Below are 22874 nucleotides of genomic sequence, written 5' to 3'. Positions count from 1 at the left end.
TGCAGGAGGGTAAAATTACTGACAACAAATCTGTATTTCTGTGCTATTTTATATATGTGTGGACTTTAGACGTTTTTGTCCATTTATTTGGAGTAATGGTGTTGAATGTTATTACCACATTAATAGTCTGTAATGTAGGAAGAGCTGGGCCATTATTTCAGTGTTGTAGCATGCAGATTTACAATTCAGCATTGCATTTTGAAAGCTCCAACTGTAATGGTCCAGCAAGCTACTCAGTTCAAGCATAATTAGGGATGGGCAATAATTGGTGACCTTGCCAGTGATGCCCACATCCCATAACTGTATGAAGAAAAATACTTGTTTTTCATAAGTTATTTATGTAACACAAGTATGGAATAAGGAAAAGGGACAGAAATTTATGGAGATAAATCACCTTGGGAAATTATTTCCCCTGTGCCAGATTTTGAAAAAAAGAACAACATTGGAAGAAAATATTGCTGATTTATTCATCAATATTTGTTGTTCTGCCGCAAGGCTTTTCATTTCTAAATTAATGGACACAAGCAGAAGGTTGGATTAAAAATCGGAGTTTTGCTTATTGAGACATTGCTCAGGTAATTAATGGCGAAGTCATGAAGCATTCTGTAGTAAACTTGAAAAGGTGAGCAATTTCTTTTAGGATAACATCAGATCTTGAAGTTTAGCACAGCAGTAAAAGGTGAATTGAGCACAAAGTGTGTTTTGTCAGAGAGCATGTATGTCGCAGTCATTGTTGGACATCTAGCACGTGAGATGATGTGAAAGACAGACCACAAATGCAGGAAATATAACAAGTGCACAGCCTTCACCAGGTGTTAACTCAGACAGCAAAAGTACCATACAATCATCTACTTAGACATAGCAGAGCAATGAATGAGTAGCCTCAGGAAGGTTGCAACCATGGTGCATCACTTTGTCCATACAGGCAGGACACCATTAAGATGTGAAGGTCAACACTGCATTTAATGTTGATCGTTTTTTTTAATCCATCAAGGACATTTTCATTCTTTCACAATTGAAAAAGAGCTGAGGCAGTAAAATATGTTTAAAGTGAATGATTTTTATTCTAAAACTTCTATAAAGCAGCAAATCCTCTCTCATGACATGAATAATATAATTTAGATAACCCTGTAATTTTTACTTCTACTACCTTACGTGCTACATTCATGCTAACAATTCCACGTGTCATTTGTAATTCCTAACTACTACTTTATACATCCTCAACTGTTAATTTACAGCAATATTCATGCCTTACCTTTACAGCCTTTAAGTTGTGTAGCATTTTCCAGACCTCCCACTGTGTCCTCAAAGCTGTTAACAACATGATGATGGCTCCTGTGAGTGGGTGCCATGCTGAATATTTGGGAGCCTCACTCTCCAAAAGAACTATACCCACAATCCTTCATACAAAAGCTTGCGAATCTGAACGCTCATCAGCAAAACATGCTTTCACAATTGTTTTGATACTTTTTACCCCTCCATGCACAGACAGTGAATAGATTAAATATTGAAATGGTTAAGCTTTTGCAATTAACAGAATCAAGGATATTTGAAGGCTGGGAAAATGGAGTTGAGGCAGAAAATCAACTGTAATTTTAATGAACATTGAACAGCCTTGATGGATAGAACAGCTTACTCATCTTCTTAATTCTTATGTTTTTGCTGTCCAGACTTCAACTGCATATGCACTGCTGCACAATTAGACTGATTAGTTGACTCACTAGTTGCTCACAGGTGTGGTATAATTGGTTGCAAAGTTTTCATTTTTTCAATCAAAATTACATTCTCTACAATAGCACGTTTAAGATGTATTTACCTATCATAATGTTACCAGATTGGTAACATAGGCTTTTCTTGCATACTGAAGCCATATAATTTAATGTTCCTATAACAATATTAAAATGACACTGGCATCACCTGGTAGTTTGATTCACAGAAAATCACCAACTTTCCAAAACACATCCTGGATTAATATTTTAAAAACTGGATTGTAAAATTGAGATTTTACTGGTAATTCCACAATGTGTATATGTTTCTCTAAGCTATCGCATAACACGAAAGCTGGTAAGTTGAAAAATTAAATTTTAAAGGTGGAATTTTCTTCTCCGGTGTCAAGAGTATTGGTGAGTGTGATGACTTAACTAGGAGAGAATTGAAAAATCTGTTTCTTGTCATTAAGAGCAACATGTGCAGTTCAGGTCCTCACTGCCTTGATGACAAGATCACTTTCTTGCCATCAATTGGTAGAAGCCTACATACATGTATTTTCATTTTAATAATTAACTCGCTTGTAAGAATTAATCTCCCCTTCCCAATAAACAACTGTTCAATCAAGATACAGGGAGTATACACTGCCCTGCTTGCACCTTCTCACTTTAAGCTATTGGATGTAAAATCTTGTTAAGTGGTGTGGGATTTGTCGTAATGTTGTTTACTATATTGTGGTACCTGACCCAACTGATGCCATTTTGGCAAGACCTCTCCACCTCTCAGACTTGAAAGGCCATCCCCAATTCAGGATTCCTATCTTTTAATCTGCTTTTGTAGTCAAAGTAATTACATGGTTCGGAGAAAGCGAGGACTGCAGATGCTGGAGATCAGCATCCAGAGTGTGGTGCTGCAATTCTCCTGCTCCTCGGATGCTGCCTGACCGGCTGGGCTTTTCTAGCACCACACTCTCGAGTCTAATTATATGGCTCATCCAGTTCAATTTTTGATTTATGATAGCTCCCAGGATATTGACAGTGAGAGAATTTAGCAATAATAATCCTGCTGAATGTCAAGGGGAAATGGTTAGGTTCTCTGTGATTGGAGATGATCATTGCCACTTATGTGGAGTGAAAGTTACTTGCCACTTGTCAGCCAGCGTCTGAGTATTATCTAGCTCTTGCTGCATTTTGACATGGATTGATTGCTCCAGTATCTGCGCAGTCACAAATAGTACTGAGCATTGTGCAACCATCAGCAAACATCCCCACTGCTGAACTTATGATAGAGTGGAGGTCATTCATGGAGCAGCTTAAGATGGTTGAGTTAAGGACACAACCCTGAAGAATTCTTGCAGAGGTGCCCAAGAACAGAAATGATTGACTCCAACAGTCATTTTCTTTTATATTAGGCATGACTCCAATCAGTGGGATGCTTCCCCCTCTCATGCCTTGTTTCCCATCAAGTTTAATTTTCCTTGTGTTCTTCAATGCCTTACTTGGTCAAATGTTATCTTGATGCCATGTGCTGGAACAGGAGGACTACTAAAGTATTACTCCAGTAATCAAGAGGCCAGTGATTGTACCATGTTATATTGCCTTCTATTCACAGTTAAGCAGAATGTCAACTTATGGTTGTCCATTGGCATTCTCAAGAGTTTGCATGGTTGATGGGCACCTCAGGGCTGGAATGCATTATTACCCTCCAATAGACATTTTAACTTCAATTTTATTAATTCTAACTTTTAGTTACATTACTCCTTTAAGGGGCTGGTATAGTTTAATTTGGTTTAATATGCCTTTAAGTGGCTTAAAAGGCCTTCCTCAGAACATCAGGAAAGGTTTTGCTAAGTATTGCTTATGTCAGTACCTCTGAAAATCCAGAATCATGTCCTATCTTCCACAGATGTGTGGCATAACTTGTCCAAATAGGTTAATCAAAAATTATTTCATTTTGCTCATGCTATTTAATTCTGATCTCACCTCATGAAGGACTCAGCGAGGCCATATCGTGACTTGATTGGTATCTTGCAAGTTGTGAGATTGTAGCTTCATATAAAAGACAAAGATTACTAGGACATGACTCTGCGAGTTGGGTTGACAGGGCTATCTGGGATCTGTCTCATGTCAAGGTCGTATTGGGCAACCTTACATGAGAATCGGATGACCAATGTGCAGTGGAAGGGATATTGACGTGCTTTAAGCTAAGTATTACCATGTCTCTCAAGCCCCTGCAAAGCTCCTGTCTTCTCAACCAACAAGCAGATGTGTCATGACCCTCTGTAACGGTATTCCTCCAGCTCAATGGGCAAGTTTGCAGGAGTGAAATATGACTTAACCAAGGTTGTGTACTATCTTTCATTGTTTTCACAATTCTACTAAAAATTGAGGAAGTGAGGCAAAGGTCAATCTAGCAGCTTTTGTTGTGTTCTTACTAATACAAAAAAAGGACTCCAGCAGAGATGACTCCATCTGCAACACAGCAACAGAAGCAGCAGCCATCAACAGCGGCCACATAGCTTCCATAAGGAAAAGTAACACAACATGAGTCACTGGGGAGGTGAAGAGCTTTTTTGTGGAATGGAACCTGCAGGCTGAGATGAAATATCTACAAATGACTGAGTGCCACTCCAGAAGACGATTCAGGACATCATGAGTCATCATGCCATATCTATGCCAGTTGCTGGATGAAGACTTGTTGTCATAAGGACTGGGTGGTAATACCATCCTGGTAGCTCTGAGTGTATTGCTGCCCACAATCTCTTTGCCTGTGGATTGTTTCAGGGAATGACTGAGGATGCCTGAAGCATTTCATAATTGTCAATTCAGAAGTGCATCTGAGATGTCATTAAAGCACGATGTGCAAAACATTACTTATTCAACTCACTTTCCCTGAACAATGCCAGTGAAGCAACAATTGCGTTAGGATTTTCAATCATTACTGGTTCGCTACAGATGGAGGATGTAATCAATTGTACCCACATAGTGATCGGAAGCATCTGATCTTGAATCAACAGCCTTTGTGAATGGAAAAGGATTCCAATTACTCAGTGTTCAAATTGTTTGTGACAAAAAAAAGCTAGAAAGTGCAGTTCTGCATTGGATATCCAGAGAAGTTGCCACACTTAAGGATATGAGTCATGAATGGATTACTTGCATGTTAATTTACCATCTTTGCAGATCCAAATGAAAGAACCAGATCAACACATCACAGTCCACACTATTGGAAGCATTATCAGTGAGGATGCTCAGGCATTACAAGAGTACAGATAGGGCTCATCACAGATATGCAGGGACAGTGAGAATGAAAGGAATATAATGAGTAGTCACGGGATGTGGGACTACTTGGTAGCATTCACCCTGATGTGACTCATGTGTCTTTGGTGTAAGGACCATTCTAATACAAGCATCTAAGCGGACTGAAAGTGCTCACCATAACACAGCTGCTTTAGTGCTACCAGGGAAATGTTTTCATATACATTTTAGTTCTTTCAGAGATGGGGCTATCAGAGCCACATTTATAAGGACAAATTGACATTTTAATGTTGAGCTAAATCAAAGACAAATAAAATTCAATCCTCGAGGAATGTAGCATATAGCAAGTACAGGACTCAAGCCAACTGGGATTATAAAATAACAGCAACAAGAAAAATTTTAACCCAGTTCTATCATCCTGGAAACAGGTGGCCATGAGATTCTATCTAGCCACTCTGACTGCAAACTACTGACACGTTTTCATCTTGTTGACTGTTATTGTGGCCCATCTCAAGATCCTCATCTTCCTTTTCAGAGGTTTCCTCTTACTCCTTTGCTACAATAACCACCCTCTGGTAAACAGCACAGCATAGCACTATGATGTGGGGCACTGTGTGAGAATATACTGCATTACACCACCTAACCAGGCCAGGCATCAGAACCTTCTCTTCATGACAGCCATGGTCTGTTCTACAATGGCCCTGACTGAAATGTGAACCATCCCGTATTCTTCCTTGGTAATGTTTGAGGATTTTTAAAAGGTCTCATCAACCAATGTGAAATGGTTATTTCCCTTACAGCCAAGAATCTGGGTGAAGAGATTTAAAAGAGGATGCCTGGTTTCTGCTAGCATTGAGTGTCAGAGTCCTCTGGCATTTCTTCCTTCACATGTCAGTGATGTGCTGAACTGAGCTTGTCCTTGTGTCTACTTTAACTACTGTGCCTGTTGAATATCTTGGCCTCTGAGATAGTCCTCCTCCTCAAACGTGGTTCTGGTGTAGAGAGGCTCAGGCCAAGGCCTCTTTTGCCATGTCAAGTCCTGCATGCACTAGTGCTACAGAAGAGGAAGAGCTACAGGTTCCATTCCACAAAAAAGCTCTTCACCTCCCCGATGACTCAGGTTGTGTTACTTTTCCTTATGGAAGCTATGTGGCCGCTGTTGATGGCTGCTGCTTCTGTTGCTGTGTTGCAGATGGAGTCATCTCTGCTGGAGTCCTTTTTTTGTATTAGTAAGAACACAACAAAAGCTGCTAGATTGACCTTTGCCTCACTTCCTCAATTTTTAGCAGAATTGTGAAAACAATGAAAGAAAGTACACAACCTTGGTTAAGTCATATTTCACTCCTGCAAACTTGCCCATTGAGCTGGAGGAATACCTTTACAGAGGGTCATGACACATCTGCTTGTTGGTTGAGAAGATAGGAGCTCAAACAGAACTGAGGATCTGGATATGAGGCAAGTCCCTTGTCTTGGTCGTCTCTGCTCTGTTTTCCTAGTCCTTAGGTATGGATCAACTGCATTGACCTGTGCTGTAATATCAACCCAAGCTGCACATGTCTGTTGAGATGACCTATTGGTGGAATCACCTGGGAAGAGGATTTCTCATCTCTCAGTGACCTTGTCCAGCAGTGAGTCTGGGAGCCAGCTTCAACTTCAGAGCATCTCTGGGACAACCACCACGTGGGAATATTTCTGGCTTGCATTGGCTGGCCTTTAAATGTGCCACTAGATTCTTTGCCAGTGGTGAGAACTTTCATCTTACACATTACGTGACTCATCGAGTAACTTATACAAGCTCTCACTTGCAATGATAATGAGGTATGAAGCTTCTGATCAAGTGACATAATTCACACCGGAATTAGTGGGTGTGACATCGTCCGTCATGCCTGATACCATACTTCAGCGTCAAAATGGAAAATCACAGTCTAAGGGTGTTTTGAAGAAGTCAGATGTATCTTGACTTCAGGTATAACAGTAAAATGCATTCTTCTTAAGTGCTACAGAATGACTTTTGCAATTAAAATGTAGAGACAATTCACTGATGATTTGTCAAATTTCACTTTTTGAGGAATTGATCTTTCAGTGATAAAAATGAAATATGTCCAAAACAATGAACAGTATGTGTTACTGATAAACTGGTTAAATAAAAAGATAACAATGCATGTTTTGAAGATAGAGTGCAAGTTCATGCATATGTCATTAGACCCACACATTCTACAATAACTATAACTCATATGATCCTACTACCACTATTGATAGTCTACAACTACAGAGCAAATTGGCCCATTTTACAAACTGAAAGTTTGCAAAGCTTTCAGACCAAGGTTTACATGATCTCATTGTGACTCTGGTAAAAATATTTCTGTCCTGGTTTAGTGGCTATGCCTCTAAGTCCATTCATGGATAACTAAATAGTTTCAAAAAGCTGAATGCAGTTCAAGTTTCTGTGTCAAGCTTATTTTGCTACAGTGTTGTCCATTTTACTGGTTACAGGCTGGGGGGAAGAAGAATGTAATTTTACATGACATCATTGGATTGATTCTAACTGCATGACTGACAATTCCTTATAAAGTTTGAGTCGTGGGATATTCAAAATGCGGGATGTCCAGATAACTTCTTCCTGGGATATAAAATACTGCATCTGTACAAATCAGAAAAGATCTCGCAGTAACTTAAGAAGAAACTTGTCTGTTTAAAATACCTAATAGGAAAACATTTCTTGGAAAAAGCAGTTAAGATTATTGTAGACTCACACATGGCAAGATATACAAACAATTCTTTTGTTTCCTGGAATGTTTCAAAGCTATTTCCAAAATGTTAGCTTAAATTCTTTGGTAGTGATGGTTGCTTTTTCTTTTACTGTTCACATGAAGAATTAAGTTACAGACTACAGCAAATATGTAATTATACTGTACAATTGCCGTACTATAATTACTGAGAGATTTCCTTAATATATTAAGACCTGAAACAAGATCTATTGTGAAGTTCTGCCACTCACAAAGAATGGAGCAAGAGTTTATGGAGAGACAGGATAATTTCAGCAGTTAACTGAAATTAACAGACAAGTGCTAAATATTTCACAGGCATAGAATATTATTCCCGCAAGATAAGGTTAGACCTTCTCAGGCATTGGGAAATTGGACTTAGCCATAAATTGGAAATTTAACACATTAGAACCTGCAAGTACCATTTTAAGAATAATGATTTTCATGCAAGTATGAAAACAGATTGTTAACAAGATGTCCAATCATGAGCACTTTATAACGGAGTTCAATTTTGTTGTCAGATATATGTATTATTATTTATGACCATAGCAACATCCAAAAACATACAGCACTATTTTCCACATGTATGCTGATGATGCCCAGCTCTATTTCATTACCACAATTCTTGACACCTCCATTGCTCTGAAAAACGTTGTAAGTTTCTGCTCAACATTAAGTACTGGCAGTGTGGAAATATCCTCCAAGTAAATATTGAGAATATGGAAACCATTGTTTTTGGGTCATATCACAAATTCCACTGGTTAGCCATCAACTCCATTTCTCTCAATGGCTAATGTCTAAAACTGAATCACACTATTTACAGCCTTTGTGGTGTATTCGATCCCAATATAATGTTCCAACTACAGTACACACTATTGCAAGAACTGCTTATTTCACCTCCCTAATATTGTCCCCATTTAAGCTCATTAGCTGTTGAAACATTCATTTGTTTGACTAATCAAAGGCACTCTTGTAAATATGAAACATTCAATAAAGTGCTGCCCATGTGCTAGCCACCTGTTCATACTTCACACTGTCCTCAATGACCTACGATGGCTCCTGCTTAAGCAATGCTTGAGGTACAAAATTTTCATTCTTGTTTTCAAATCTTTCCATTGTCTCCCTACCCCTTCACTCTAAACTGGAAACCTACACTCCTGAGCTCCCATGTGTTCCTCCGATGCAGGCCTTTAATTCACAATTTCAATCAACCCATCACTGGCAACAATACCTTAATTTGCTGAGACATTAATCTCTGGAATCTCCTTTTTGAACATCTCCGCCTCTCAATTTTCAAAACCTCTCTGTTTGAACAAGCATTTCATTATGTACCTTAATATCTCCTTCTTATGGCTTGAAGTCACATATCGCTTTGATGTTCCCGTGAAGTGCCTTGGAACACTTTGCAATGCTAAATGCGCAACATAAAAACAAGTTGTTGCTATGATGGTGGTGATTGTATCAATTCCTCTTCAAATAATTCGCCTTTAAACCTGTGACCCCGAAGGTCAGGTGTACATGTCAACTGGTGAGTCATTGAGTTTTTCTAACTCAGTGTAGGCATTTCCTAATCAGCAAGGCTAGGAAGAGTTTGATCGGCATGCCTCAGGTAATAATTGGATAAATGAACCACCACCATCATGCAACTCGAGCTGATGTTTTATTTGCAATTACAATGCCTTTGCACTAAACCAAATAAGCTGTCTAATTGTCCAAATATCCTGGCACAACAGTTATTTGGGAGAAAATGAGGACTGCAGACACCGGAGATCAGAGTCGAGAGTGTAGTGCAGGAATGATGGAGGGTTTATGCCAGCAACATCGATTCTCCTGCTCCTCAGATGCTGCCTGACAGGCTGTGCTTTCCCAGCACCACACTCTTGACACCAGTTATTTGGTAAGGTCCATCAATCAATGTTTTTGAAGCAAATTATATTAGTTATTTTATATTTTGAAAAGTGCAATTATTTTGTTTTTGTATAGCTCTAGTTTTGCTTAATGCTTAACAAGTGATGTTAATTCAAGAACAGTGATCGAGCAAATTACATACTTTATACTGCAATTTTAGTGGCAGAAATTATTCTACTCATTTCACTAAACAATTCTGTCAACAGTTTGGAGTTCTCACTAAACACACATCCTATATGCCACTAGACCGTAATTAGTTATGCAGGGGTGTGACTCCAAATGAAGGTGTTGGCATTGTAGCACTCTGTGAAAATATTAACTATGAGTTAACTCCAATTTTCTCTTCTCTAATTAAATGCACATGGTACTAATGAGCTAACCTACTGTTCCTTGATAGCACTAATTAGCTGAGAGGAGAGCACACACTCACACTGCAATTTAAACCTAAAAATAAGGTTGAAAATATGCTAATTGCTGATATAATTTAAAACAGAACAAGTTGAGGAATTGTCATAATAAGGGGAATGGACCACATTTCGGTAAGATAGTGAACATTTCTTTCTGTTCTTGTCTTGATGCAAAACAACACAAAGGAATGTTTTGATTGGTGTTTTGCAGGGTCACTAAAGTTCCTGTCTTTACAAGTAAACAAGAAAAATGATTCAACTTGAGCAAGCATCAAGAAATGCAGTATGTACCACTACCAATTCCATGTACAACTCTATGTAACAACATAATCAGATTACTTATGATTTCCTCTTTTAAATAATACAAATGGAAATGTTTTCCACACTTAATGCAAATCGTTGTAAACATGCTTTTGTAGAACCTGCAAAGATAGTTTCATAGTGGGGCCCTGTATATGTAATTCGCCCAGTGTTCTTCCACTTGATCCCAGGGTTAATTTTATTTTAACAATTGAAGGGACTGCTACAGATCTGCAGTGATGAGAAAGTAAAGATTGTCTACCCCACTTTTAGAGGTCAAAACTCCAACAGCAGGTGTAATCATCAGTGGGCATTAGTCCAGACGTAGCAGGTCTGCTCTCAGCCTGGTAATGAATGTGTAGTAAATGGCAGAAGTTGTTTTTATTTATCATCTTATACATACTTATTAAGCATATTATGCACCAAAGATATTTAGAGCTAGTCATTCATGTTATCATTGCTTGACAACAGAATGTTGTTTTATCATTCAATTGTAGCATGCAAATGTTAAAACATTTAGGAAGCAGCCTTTCTCCATCTCAAGTACTGCATGGTAGTAACTTAAACAAATGGAGTCTTAAAAATCATGCTATATATCATAATCTATTTGAAGAAATCATATGCAGGGCCAATTGTATGAATCCTATTTTACCATTTGTGTGCACGCACTGGAACATAATATTCACTTTTAAAAAAGTACTCAAGTTTCTGAAGATTTTCAATTATTGCTGTTACAATAGATCAGTAATAGCCTGCTGACCTGTAATGTTCGCTGTTTGTCGTTTCCCTTTGGAGATTTCAGACCACTGGTTTGCTGCTGAAGAAGAAGCTGTCTTGCTGCTTGTAGTGCCTGCAAGCCAAAAAAACATTATTATTCATAAAGTTTGTTTCCTTAAGCTGTGATCTCAATTTTCTGACTAATGTCACAGTAATTTTGGATGAACATAAGATGAAACTACTTTGTGTTTCAATCCACCTTTTTCTACAACAGCCAGTACTTTTCCCTTCAATGTTTATTTTCACGTTATACAGTCATCAGTTATTACTACATCAGTTAGTTTCCCTATGCTTTTAGAACACATTCAAATATTTCTTGATACAAGTTTCTTTTTTAAACCTGCAGCTGACCAGGAAACTGCAACATATGCAGTCAAGAGTTTCTGCAGAACACTACAGGAAGAGCAAATCTTATAGTACATTACAAACTGATGTAAACTGCATCAATAGACTTATTTCCGCTAGGGATTCATCCACTGTGTGTGTGTTCAACAGAAATGACCCCCTCCCCCTCTTATTACCATAGATTTGCATATTCATAATATCATTTTGGTGCAGAAGCGCAAGACTTCAAATGTTACTGGAAGCTGTAATTAAAATTGACAAATCAACATCAGATATCTTGGAAGTGGATTAACGCGGATCCTGTACTGTAGATTGCAGGCAGGGAAAATGCTTACAATATGAAAAACTAGGGTCCTCATTTTAATGATGAAAAAGAAGGGATGTTGCAACAAATTAAAACACAGTTGATTATTTTACTGGAGCTTGTCATCAACGATTACGTATATGTTTTCAGATAAAATGGAATTTTATATCCTTTTATGCCACATGCAATTTTAAATACAAGTATTCTGAGAGATAAGTATAAGTAGAATGATCACACTAAAGCACAAGGATTTAATTTTCCTGACTGTATCCAGGTGTGCAAAAAATACAGCTGGAAATTATATATTTATTTGATGCTGTTGGCAGTACTAAACAAATGTTAGCAAAAACATTTGGCCACAAACACAAAAGATGCCAGCACTCAAAGGTGTAAATTGTTGTGATACCACCAAATGATTATGCAAAAAGAAAGTGAAAGCTTAATGTTAAGTTGGTCGCTTTAATAAGAATCAACCGACTGACAATATAAGCAATGAACAGGTACTACCCATCAAAAACTCCTTGCAACAGACTCCAGAAAAATGTCTTGGTCGGTAGAGATCCATGGAGTCATCAAAAACAAAATCGTTAGCACATGATGTGTGATAAAAAATTTAGGTGCACAGAGTAAAGATTCACTTGATCAATCTGCTTTCAAAAAAACATCCGATTCACCTCTGATGGGGTAAAGCACATTTTTGATTAGAATCAAGGGGTTGGTTTTCTAGTACTTTCTAGTATCCATGACAACAGTTGCTTTGACAGGATGTGCATATGGCATTACACTGCCAGCTGGTGTGAACAATGTTTGAACTACTGCATTGAGATGCTGAGCAAACAAAAAAGTTGCCACGTCTTAACCCTCAGGGAAGCCAGTCATCCCCTGATCAATTATGAAAAGACAGAGAGGGCTGCTACAGTCTGGCTCCAAGCAAGTTTTTTGAGAAGGCAGGCAGACGCACAAAACCAAAGTAAACAAACTGAGTGCAGCAGCACCATCTCCTAACAACATTGATTTGTCTAGCCATAGAAAGCTCTGGTAACAATTTGCTAAGCATATTCCTAACATTTGGAGACTTTTGCAAAACAATCACTTTACTGTTGCATCACTTTTTTTTCAAACAGCACATTCTGGGGAAAGTTCAATTTCATACAGATCATATTCAGTAATATTTATTATATTTTGTTACATCATTCAATTTGATAGTCCTTCTCAGTAGTATTTTTTAAAGTTAAAAGGATGAGAATTGGAAGGTGGCCACACTTTGAGACGTTCCATACATCATATGTGTGACTGCATGCATATTGCACAACGAAAAACAATACGATTTAAGATGATTAAGTTTTATGGAATAAGGTAAACCATCGTGACTATTTCACATTATGCCATTTTATGTATTTTAGATAATATGAAACATTTACTTTTAGCTCTATGAACCAACACTTAGTGTGGCCTTTTAAAAATTTAAGGCTTAAAGTACCATTGAATAAAGGTACAATTGTAAGCCTTGCAAGAAAAGGCATTGGAAATCTCTGCAATTTAATAGTGACTGAAATGATGAAGTTAAGGTTCTAACTATGGATTACTCCTAAAATATTAGTCAGCTGTTCCTCTTTGCAGATAATAACAAACTTGCAAGTTGTTTCATTTTTTTTAATGTTTGAGTTTTCCAGGTTCATTTAGATTTTTTTTAAACAATTCAATTAGTAGAATACGGTTGAAAGCTGGGGTGAATTTTATATTTCAGTATTTTATTTTCTTTCGATATCTAACAATCTCCATAAAACTGAATGAAATTACAACCAACAGAGACTGAAATATATTAATAACAAGTCACAGAAAGGAAACATAGTCACAGACTTATTTAGCGGCTCAATAATTCTCAGCTTATTGAATGCAGCAAAATCCAATATTTAGGCCTAAGACACCTGCTAATGTGTTTGCTCACAAAGCCAACTTGAGATATGAACAAAGAGGTACCCAACTTTGAAATATAAACTGCTGTTCTGAATAAATTATTAGCTTTGGAAAATTGTCAGAAGAAGCAAATAGGAACACAAAATTGCACCCTCAACAAAGAACCTTTCTATTCTTCAAAGTTATTTAAGTAATATTCTGCTAACGTGAAGGTTGATACTGGCATCCTGAAAGTAACTGCATTGAAACAGACCATGTGTTTATAAATTTTATTGTGTACGATTACTTCACAGACTGTTTAAAATGATTCCAGCAGATAAAGTTTAAGTAGCTCCTACACGATTTTTAATTGCATGTTTGTTTAAAATTTGAATCTGATGTCCAGTTAAATGAATCAATTTTTTTTGATGCAGTGAAGTATAAGACTTCATTTTATTTACATTATATACAAACACGTGGTCACGCTAACTGTCAATACAACATTTAAAGAAGCATCAATCAAGTCCTTAGGTCTACTGCGATTTCTTTTGAAATCGATCTGAATCTACTCACACCCGTTACATACCAGCCAATGGGAAAATATTATTAAGCTAATTAAGAAGGTAGTTAATGTAAAAACACAAATATTTGAATACCATGCAATACCTAATGAGTGCATCATGAAGCAATATTAATTGCAATCAAGTGATACTTGGCAGTTACAGTTGTGATGCTTTAAAGTGCTTTGAAGTAAAATGAAATGTGTAAAATGAATACTTCTAATAACGTCATTCAACCATGAGCCACAAGGACTATTTGTACACCTAATCTATCATTCATTTTAATCTTGCTTTATAATATGCAGTGTTAAATATTTAAGCACATTGTTTGCAGATGTTACGTGACTTATGTGCATTTTCCAAAGCTGCAACTGAAAGTTCATCTTAAAGTAATTTCTGACAAGACATAGCTTACATTATTTGACATGTAAATGTTATTGTATTTTCATATTTTATTGGCAAGATGTGTTTTGAGTATTAACTACGAAATAAGAATTTAGTTGAGGTCTGACAAACTTTGTTTTCCTGTTGTGAAATATCTATTGCTAAACAACCTTCTTTATTTTGAATAAAGTTATTACTTACCACTTCTGCAGCATCAGTTGGAAAAAAGTAAAGGAGTAATAAGTAAAATATGTTTTTTTTAATTATGAGAAAAAATGGTAAATACAATTTTCTGCAAGTAAGATGCCGCTTATGACTATAACTGAAAAATATGCCTGTTTAACCTATCAGCATGTCACATTTCAGACGTTAAAATGAAAAATGACATCTACACCCATTAATATCTTCAATGTATAAACAGCACAGTACGACACATTCTCGAGAGCTCAGCTGAAGGCTACGAAATCTCTCCCTCTCTCAAACATAAATAATGAGGCACTCAGAAGCATATTTGATGTTGATATTCATCTCTGAGAAAAACACTGCAGCCCAGGCTTCTTATGAAAACAGATGCAGCCCGAATGGATCTCCTGTAATTGGTTTCAGATAGCAAGGTCAGAAGAAATGCAATACAAGAAACTGTTATGAGGAACAGGGAGAAACACGAATGTTTACACAGGCACTCCCCAGTGCACACTGACAGGATAAGTACTCTTTCCAAATAGCCAGTCTGAAAGAAAATTTACCACAAGGCAAGCTGATGCTTACCACCTTTCATTTTGTTTGAATTCACTAATAATTTGACCAATAAAACTGGACTGCACAGCAAACAAATAAAAAAATGACTCGTTACTTGTTGTTACCCCAGAATATCAACAAATTCAATCACCTTAAGTCAGCACTCTTTTATAATGAGACAGATAAATTTGTGTGTATGTATCATCATTTCTTATATGAATGAGTTAAATGAGATAAATTAATATCAATGTTCCAGGAAGAAGAAGCCCAAACATTTGGAATTACACCTGGTAGTGTAAAGACAAATTAACAAACATGACTTCTTAAAATTTTCTACTCACTGATTAAGACCCTCAATCTTAATATCTAAATATGGAAGACTTTGATTTAATCTCTACTACAACTCAAGCTTCACAAAATTAATACTTCACAAAATGTACAGAATTAATTACTAATAATAAATTAGAAATTTGCAAATGTGCATGCAACATACGTGCAGCCAGAACAAGATTTAATGATAACCGAAAGAATCATACTTAAAATACTAAGTGGTCAAAACTGAGTGAAGGAGGATCAAGAAGCTCTATGGCATTTATTTCCTGTGTCACAAGTTTATGCAAATAGTCTATCAATTTATTCAAAAACATAGATGCAGAATGCAACAAATGCCCCCTTTTTTTGCTATGAGCATAAACATTCAGGGTTAACTAAAAAAGGAATGTCCAGAAGGACTGGCTACAGAAAGGGAACAACATTTATTTCTTTCAGAATATTTTTTTCCAAACTAGAAATATTACAGAGCATGATCTGGCATGGCAGTCAGATCTGTACCTGCCAGTGCTGTAAAATGACGGGAACTCTGGGTCCCTATCTGCCTGTAGCAATATCTTTGCTACACTGATGTTCAACTGGCACATCTGCTGGAGTCATTCTAACTCTGTTGAGAGGCATAGCTTGTCAACATCAGTGTTATCTTTTAGTGGAGAGAGTGAAAACTCAGTTCTATCACGTGTTATATGTTTAGATCTAAATCCCTGAAGCTCTAAAACATTTGTGAAGACAATAACTTGCCCCTGATAAGAGTTTGTACAAAGATATCTTTAGTAAGAAATTTGTTTTAAATTTCAGAAATGTTCCTTTTATTCCACATTCTTGTACAAACACTTGTATTATGACACAAACTGCCAAATGTGGGTTTCCTGTATGTGCAGAATTTCCTTTCCTTACATGCAGTGCTGCACCTAGTCGCTTCAATCACTGGAAAGTGAACTTCACTCATAAAATATTCCCCACATTATAGAAAGACAATCACAATTTCACAAATCAAGAAAGAAGGAAGTCCAAAGTGTTACAAGAAATACAAATCAGTATACACATTTACAGGTAATTGTAAATGCTGAAAACTAGGTTCGCATTGCTCTTGCATCCTTCAGACTTATTAATGCTAACCTTTCAGAACTAGAGTAAGACATTGGTTTAATCATATCAATTTAAATCCTCATGCTGATAACAGAATGTTGCTCTGTTTTATTGCTTTTGTCAAATAAAGTCTGTAATAAAAAGTGTAGGGTAGGACTTGGCAAACTTATTCTGCGAGAGCAACTTCATCTCCAAGGTTTTATTACTTCTGGACACATATTCAGAGATGAATAGAGAAAGATACAAACACTTTAAAGTATGGTTATTTTCAAAAGAGCCAAGTCAACTAATTTCCTTTGATAATCTACACATGAATATATGTGAATTTAGTTTCATTGTACACTATCTTAATAGTCTCCTAAACTCATTTACTTTTTTATAGGTTAAATCTTTATCGAGAATAAACATATCAAAGTACTTCTAGAAGAGACTAAGCTCCCAAAATTCTTATTATTTGAAATGACTGTTCGAGAGATAGAAAAATACCATTTTGAAAAGATTGTTAGGGCAACAAGTTGTAGGCAAACATTCCATTTTCAAAACAGCCAAGTGATATATATTTCAATAGGACAAAACTTGAGCATTGCAAACAAAAGACACATTTCTCTCCATGTCATTTTATTGCATCTTTTTGTTTTTCACCCATCTGCACAATTTGCAAGAATACTGTTTCAAGGGGATAGCAACCATTGTTCTGAATGATAAAGAAATGTGATTGCAGGAACATGCACTTTGATTTGAGATGTTGCCATAGAGAATGAACCAACTAATTATGACTGACAATTAACAGGTAGCCTTGGTTTAAATTTTAAACTAGGCAGGTTGACTGTAAATGATCTGAAAAAGAACCAGCAGATAGCTGTCACCTATTTTGTTAGGTTAAAATAGAGGCCAGCACAGTGGCTTGCACTGCTACCTCACAGGCCAAGGACCTGGGTGTGATTCTGTGACTGTGTGGGGTTTACACATTCTCCCTGTGTCTGCCTGGGTTTCCTCTGGGTGCTCCAGTTTCTTCCTACAATTTAAGATTTGTGCATATTAGCCATGCTAAATTGCTCATAGTGTCCAGGAATGTGTAAGTTGGGTACACTTCATATGTGTTTGGTTGGGATGCTCTTCAGAGGGCTGGGGTGGGTGAACGGCCTGCTTCTGCACTGTAGGGATTCTGTGATTTGATGCACATGTTCTTTCTGCCTGCAAAGAGAGAGACAAAAATATATCTCTTTGTACCTCATCTTATCCATGATGGCCTCTGCACAACATAAACTGACCAAATAGATGCATGACTTGCTAAGACCACTCTTGATCACATTTTGCAGTTACATGGTGAAGGATTCCTTCACATTTCCAAAGACTGTAGAGATTTGCATATCAATAGCCAAACAGCGTCCACATGCACATTTGACATTATTAGCCTGCTCATGAAAGTACCATTCAAAGAAGCAATGGACATCTGGCCTGCAGCACTATATCACACTGAACTAGACTGCCACCAATCAGAAAGGTTTAAAAAGGACATGAGGGGCAATGCTTTTACACAAGAGTGGTTAGTGTGTGGAATGAACTGCCAGTGGAAGTGGTGGATGTGGGCACAGTTAGAATATTTAAAAGACATTTGGATAAGTATATGAACAGGAAAGGTTTGGAGGGATATGGTCAAACACAGGCAGGTGGGACTGGTTTAGTTTAGAAACATAGTCAGCGTGGACTGGTTGGACCAAAGAGTCTGTTTCAATCCTGTTTGACTCATTGTGTGGATCAATAAGACACAGGAGTTAGCATTGACCAGAAACTAAACTGAACTTGAACTGAATATAAATACTGTACCTGGAAGATCAGATCAGAGGTCAGAAATTCTGCAGCAAATAATTCACCTCCTGACTCCCAAAAGCCTTGTCCATCATGTACAAGACACCAACCAAGACACAGTGTAATGAAACACTGTCCATTTTCCTGAATGAGTATAGCTCCAAACACACTCAAAATGTTTGTCAGACAGGTTCACAGTGATTCACAGCTATAGACATTAATACACAGAACACTATTCTTTGCAGACAGAACAGTCAAAACTGGGACACAGTGTAAAGTGCTCTGAGAAGGTAGGGCTGCATGATGATTGACATATTGTGTGACCAATGGTAGAAATCTGAGGAAGGGGCAGTAGTAGGTAGAAGTCACTTGATGATATTTCCCAGTACATGTCCAGCTAGAGCTGGCAGCGCTATTTTGTAGATCATTTGTAAGACATTATGCCTGTTGTGGTGTAGTGGCAGTGATCCTACCTCTGAAACAGGAGGGCCAGCTTCAAGTCCCAACTGCTCAGAGGTGAGTAATGATAGCTCTAATCAATTCAATTAGGAAATATAAATCATCAGCAGTGGAATTACGGATGGCAAAAAGGTAGCAACAACTCTGTGGGAGAGGTCAAAAGAGCTGGAGAAGTATACAGGTTCACTGTATGTAACACAATGCAACGCAATGGGGATTTACAAGAAGGGGGCATTTCACAGATTTTCTCACCTCGGGTCTGGTTTATACCTGGTAAAAATGGAACATGTAAAAGCTGGACATTTTAACTAGTTTTACAATTTTTTTCAGGCACTGGCACATTTAATTAAAAATCAGGACTGTCCCAGAAAAATCAGGGCGCCTGGTTATCCTCGCATGCCATGCAGTGAAACAAGCTAAATAGGTGGACGACAGCACACATTGATTAAAAAAAGGCCAATTCATAGGTTGTCCAAAACAGTTAAAGAACGTCTCAAGGCATATTTGGAATTTACATATAATTAAATGAGCAAAATGTTACCTACAACAGCAAAACAACCAATACTTGAGAACGGGGCACACACTATGTTGGTGACAGATGTGGCAGTACTCATTTACCCAGTATCTGTGATAGGTCATACAAGAGCATAGATCTTCTATTTTTTTTTGTGTGTTCACTTTCAGTCTGGATATGCATTATAAAAATTAAAATCCAACATTTTTATTGATCACAGAATGTTAAATTAGAACCTTCTTTCACATCCTATGAGTACTGGTGAATATTCTCACGTTGGCGAAATAAATAAAAATATGACTTACATTATTTATATAACACTTCGGGTGACTATCAAGTGTTTTATGTCCAATCAAGCACTTTTGAAGTGTAGTCACTGTTGTAATAAAGGAAACATAGCAGCCAACTTATGAACAGCAAACTCCTGCAAAAATAAATGTGATAAAGACCTGATAACCTGCTTCTGTGATGTTGATAGAGGCCAGGTCACCAAGGCAAAGTCCCCTGCTATTACAGTAATGTTCTACAATCAAGTCAAGTTACACTCCAACTTTTCCCACCTGGGACTCTTCTGTTCCTGGATCCGACATGCAGTAGCTCTCCCAGACACAACTGCTAACATCAAAGCTTATGCAACACTGGGTTGGAATGCTGCCAGCATTTAAATGTCACCATCCTACCTCAACTTTTAAACACTTTTGAATCACTCATATGCCTCCAAACTCCTGGCTGGATTGAAGGACCAAAGTAAGAGTGTGGTAGGAGTGAGGTGGTAGGAAAGTATTCAGTTCCTATTTTAAATACATGCAAGTCTTGTTCTCCTCAGATATAAAGAGTTTTAAATTGGAGCTCAGTGTCGTGTTGATAACCCTTGTTGAAAATGATACTTCTCTCTGATGGGTAACCTGATTTGGTAATAAAGTTTATATTCTATATTGCTAGCTCACTAAACCACATTCTATTTTTATATTTTGTTCATGAACTAAAGATATGCCAACCAACCAGAAATGGTACCATCACTAACAAGAACATGCTAAACCATCAGTCCTTTATGTTGCTGTTTTTCATGATATCAGAGCTAAATGCAGTGATGTATATTTCTACAGTTGCCTTAAACATTAGAAGTGTAAAATGATTTCAGAATATGGAAAAGCTAACAGTTATTATAGGCTAGATGTATACAGAAGATATCACTTAAAAAACAATCAAATATTGGGATGTGCCTGACATTTCCCGCCTCAGGCGACTCTCTGTGTGGAATTTGCACATTCTCCCAGTGTCTGCGTGGGTTTCCTCCGGGTGCTCCGGTTTCCTCCCACAATCCAAAAATGTGCAGGTTGGGTGAATTGGCCATGCTAAATTGCCCGTAGTGTTAGGTGAAGGGGTAAATGTAGGAATATGGGTCTGGGTGGTATACGCTTCGGTGGGTCGGTGTGGACTTGTTGGGCCGAAGGGCCTGTTTCCACATTGTAAATAATCTAATTTATTGTCCATTCCCACCAAGGTAATGCTGAACTGCCTGCTTGAGTATTTGTAGTCCATGTGGTGTAGGTATACCCAAAGTGTTGTTAGGAAGGATCTTCACCCAGTGACAGTGAAGGAATGACCCTTATGTTCAAATCAGGATGATGGGCAGGATATTTACAATCCCTGAACGACATGGGCAATGGCAAGTCGCTTGGGAAAAGCTTGTGAAGTCAGCAGAAATGAGATTAGTAACATTGAGAAACAGTCTGATTTTTCAACCACATGTTGAATGATAAGGTGAGAGTCTCACTAGTCAGCAGGAAGAGTTCAATGTGTGTACCTTATTATTAGTACCTAATCTCATCTCATTGATGTGCATTTCCTGTTTTCCCAAGTGCCAGTTGGAAACTAGACAATACCAGACATGAAAGTCAGAGTGGTTATTGCTGACTCCTGTTTTCCACTTCAGACCTTCATCTTGGACAACCGTCACCAACATCTCAGGGCATGTTCCATGGGACGTGACTACCACACAACCACCATCCACTAAGGTTGGCATCACGTATCAGCCTCTCTGCATCCCATGGCACATTCCCAAATTACTTACTGTCGCGTTCTCCACTTTGACATCCACTTCAGAACACAGCAGCACCTTTCATTGTAAAGCTGTTGCCAGGACACTATGCATGCAGGGACAAGCATCTATCTTATGGATTCCACCAGGCTACATCTCGGGGCTCCTCACTTGCTTTCTGAGCACTCACTCACTTTGCACTTAATTGGATGTTTATAGCATCTCTGCTTTGCTCATTCAAAACTTAAAGATTCCCTGTATTTCTGTTATGAGTTGTTATTTAGTGCAATACAAAGTCAAGCAGCTTGTCATGTTGTCAGCATTGATCAGTGAAAATAGTGGACATGTTGCTGCATTATATCAATCTCACACCTGTACCATGTGCCAGCATTTTACACAGCAAAACCTCTGCCTGTGCTTCAACCAAGTGGCCATGTCCCAAACTCTGAGAAGAGTAGTCCTCAGTCAGTACTAAAGGGACAACTGGCACATTAAGCCAAGAGCAGCAGTTGACCTCAGTGCAGGGGCTTGGACATGGTCAGATAACCACTTAGTGCAGTCAGGGTGAGGGGTTCTATATCACTGCAGTCTGGGGAGTCAGCCACAATCAGTTCTGCAGGAACTCCTGGGAGGTCAGTCGGGGTACTGCATAAGGATCAGTCAGGGTCCCAGTCACTCAGCAGTTGCAGATTTCTGTCCAAGTTGATCAGAGGATGGGTCGTACTCAGTCCTGGGGGTCAGCTGAATGAACATTGATGGAGGCCATTGCTATGTTGGCAAAGTCTATTGTAGGGATTGATGAAGTCAATACAGGGTTGAAGGCAGTGTTCTGGAATGCAGAGGGGATAATAACTTGCGAAAGACAGCAACTCAACATTTAAGGGGGTGTGATGGTAGATACTGCATTCAAGGACAGGGGTTACTGCAAGGGGTGAGGGTGGGCTCATTGATGATCACAACTACCCTGCTTTAAGTGGTTGGATAATGCAATGCAATGGTTGGCAGTGACTTAGCTGTCGGACTGGGCTCAGGAAACAATGTTGGAAGATGAAGTCATAAACTAAAGAGGTGTGTGGGAATGTATGCAAGGTCAGCACTAATGGGGCCAACTGGAAATGCAATGAAGAAAGGAACGTAGACATTCAGGCTTTTTCTTCATTACTCGGCTGAGCTTATGACCTGCATTGACTTCGATAATCATGCAACTTGTAACTGTAAATGACTGAGACCAGACACAAAGTGGGTGAAGTGTGCTTTACTTGAGGCCCTTAAGGGCAATTGCATTCA

The 22874-nt window shown here is 38.1% G+C and overlaps 1 protein-coding gene across 12 annotated transcripts in view; it reads right to left on the bottom strand.

Moving 5' to 3' along the window:
* The window catches only part of foxp2 (forkhead box P2), a 789456-nt gene that overhangs the window by 168191 nt on the left and 598391 nt on the right, over positions 1–22874 (bottom strand). For all 12 annotated transcript variants that reach the window (XM_043709540.1, XM_043709542.1, XM_043709544.1 and 9 more), the window contains one exon: positions 11102–11191. In XM_043709540.1, coding sequence (XP_043565475.1) covers positions 11102–11191 — 90 coding nt within the window. The remainder of the gene's footprint in view (positions 1–11101; positions 11192–22874) is intronic.

Source organism: Chiloscyllium plagiosum, chromosome 19, assembly GCF_004010195.1.
Source record: "Chiloscyllium plagiosum isolate BGI_BamShark_2017 chromosome 19, ASM401019v2, whole genome shotgun sequence".
NCBI lineage: Eukaryota > Metazoa > Chordata > Chondrichthyes > Orectolobiformes > Hemiscylliidae > Chiloscyllium > Chiloscyllium plagiosum.
Note: the sequence above shows the minus strand (reverse complement) of the source record. Positions and strands in the feature narration are given on the sequence as shown.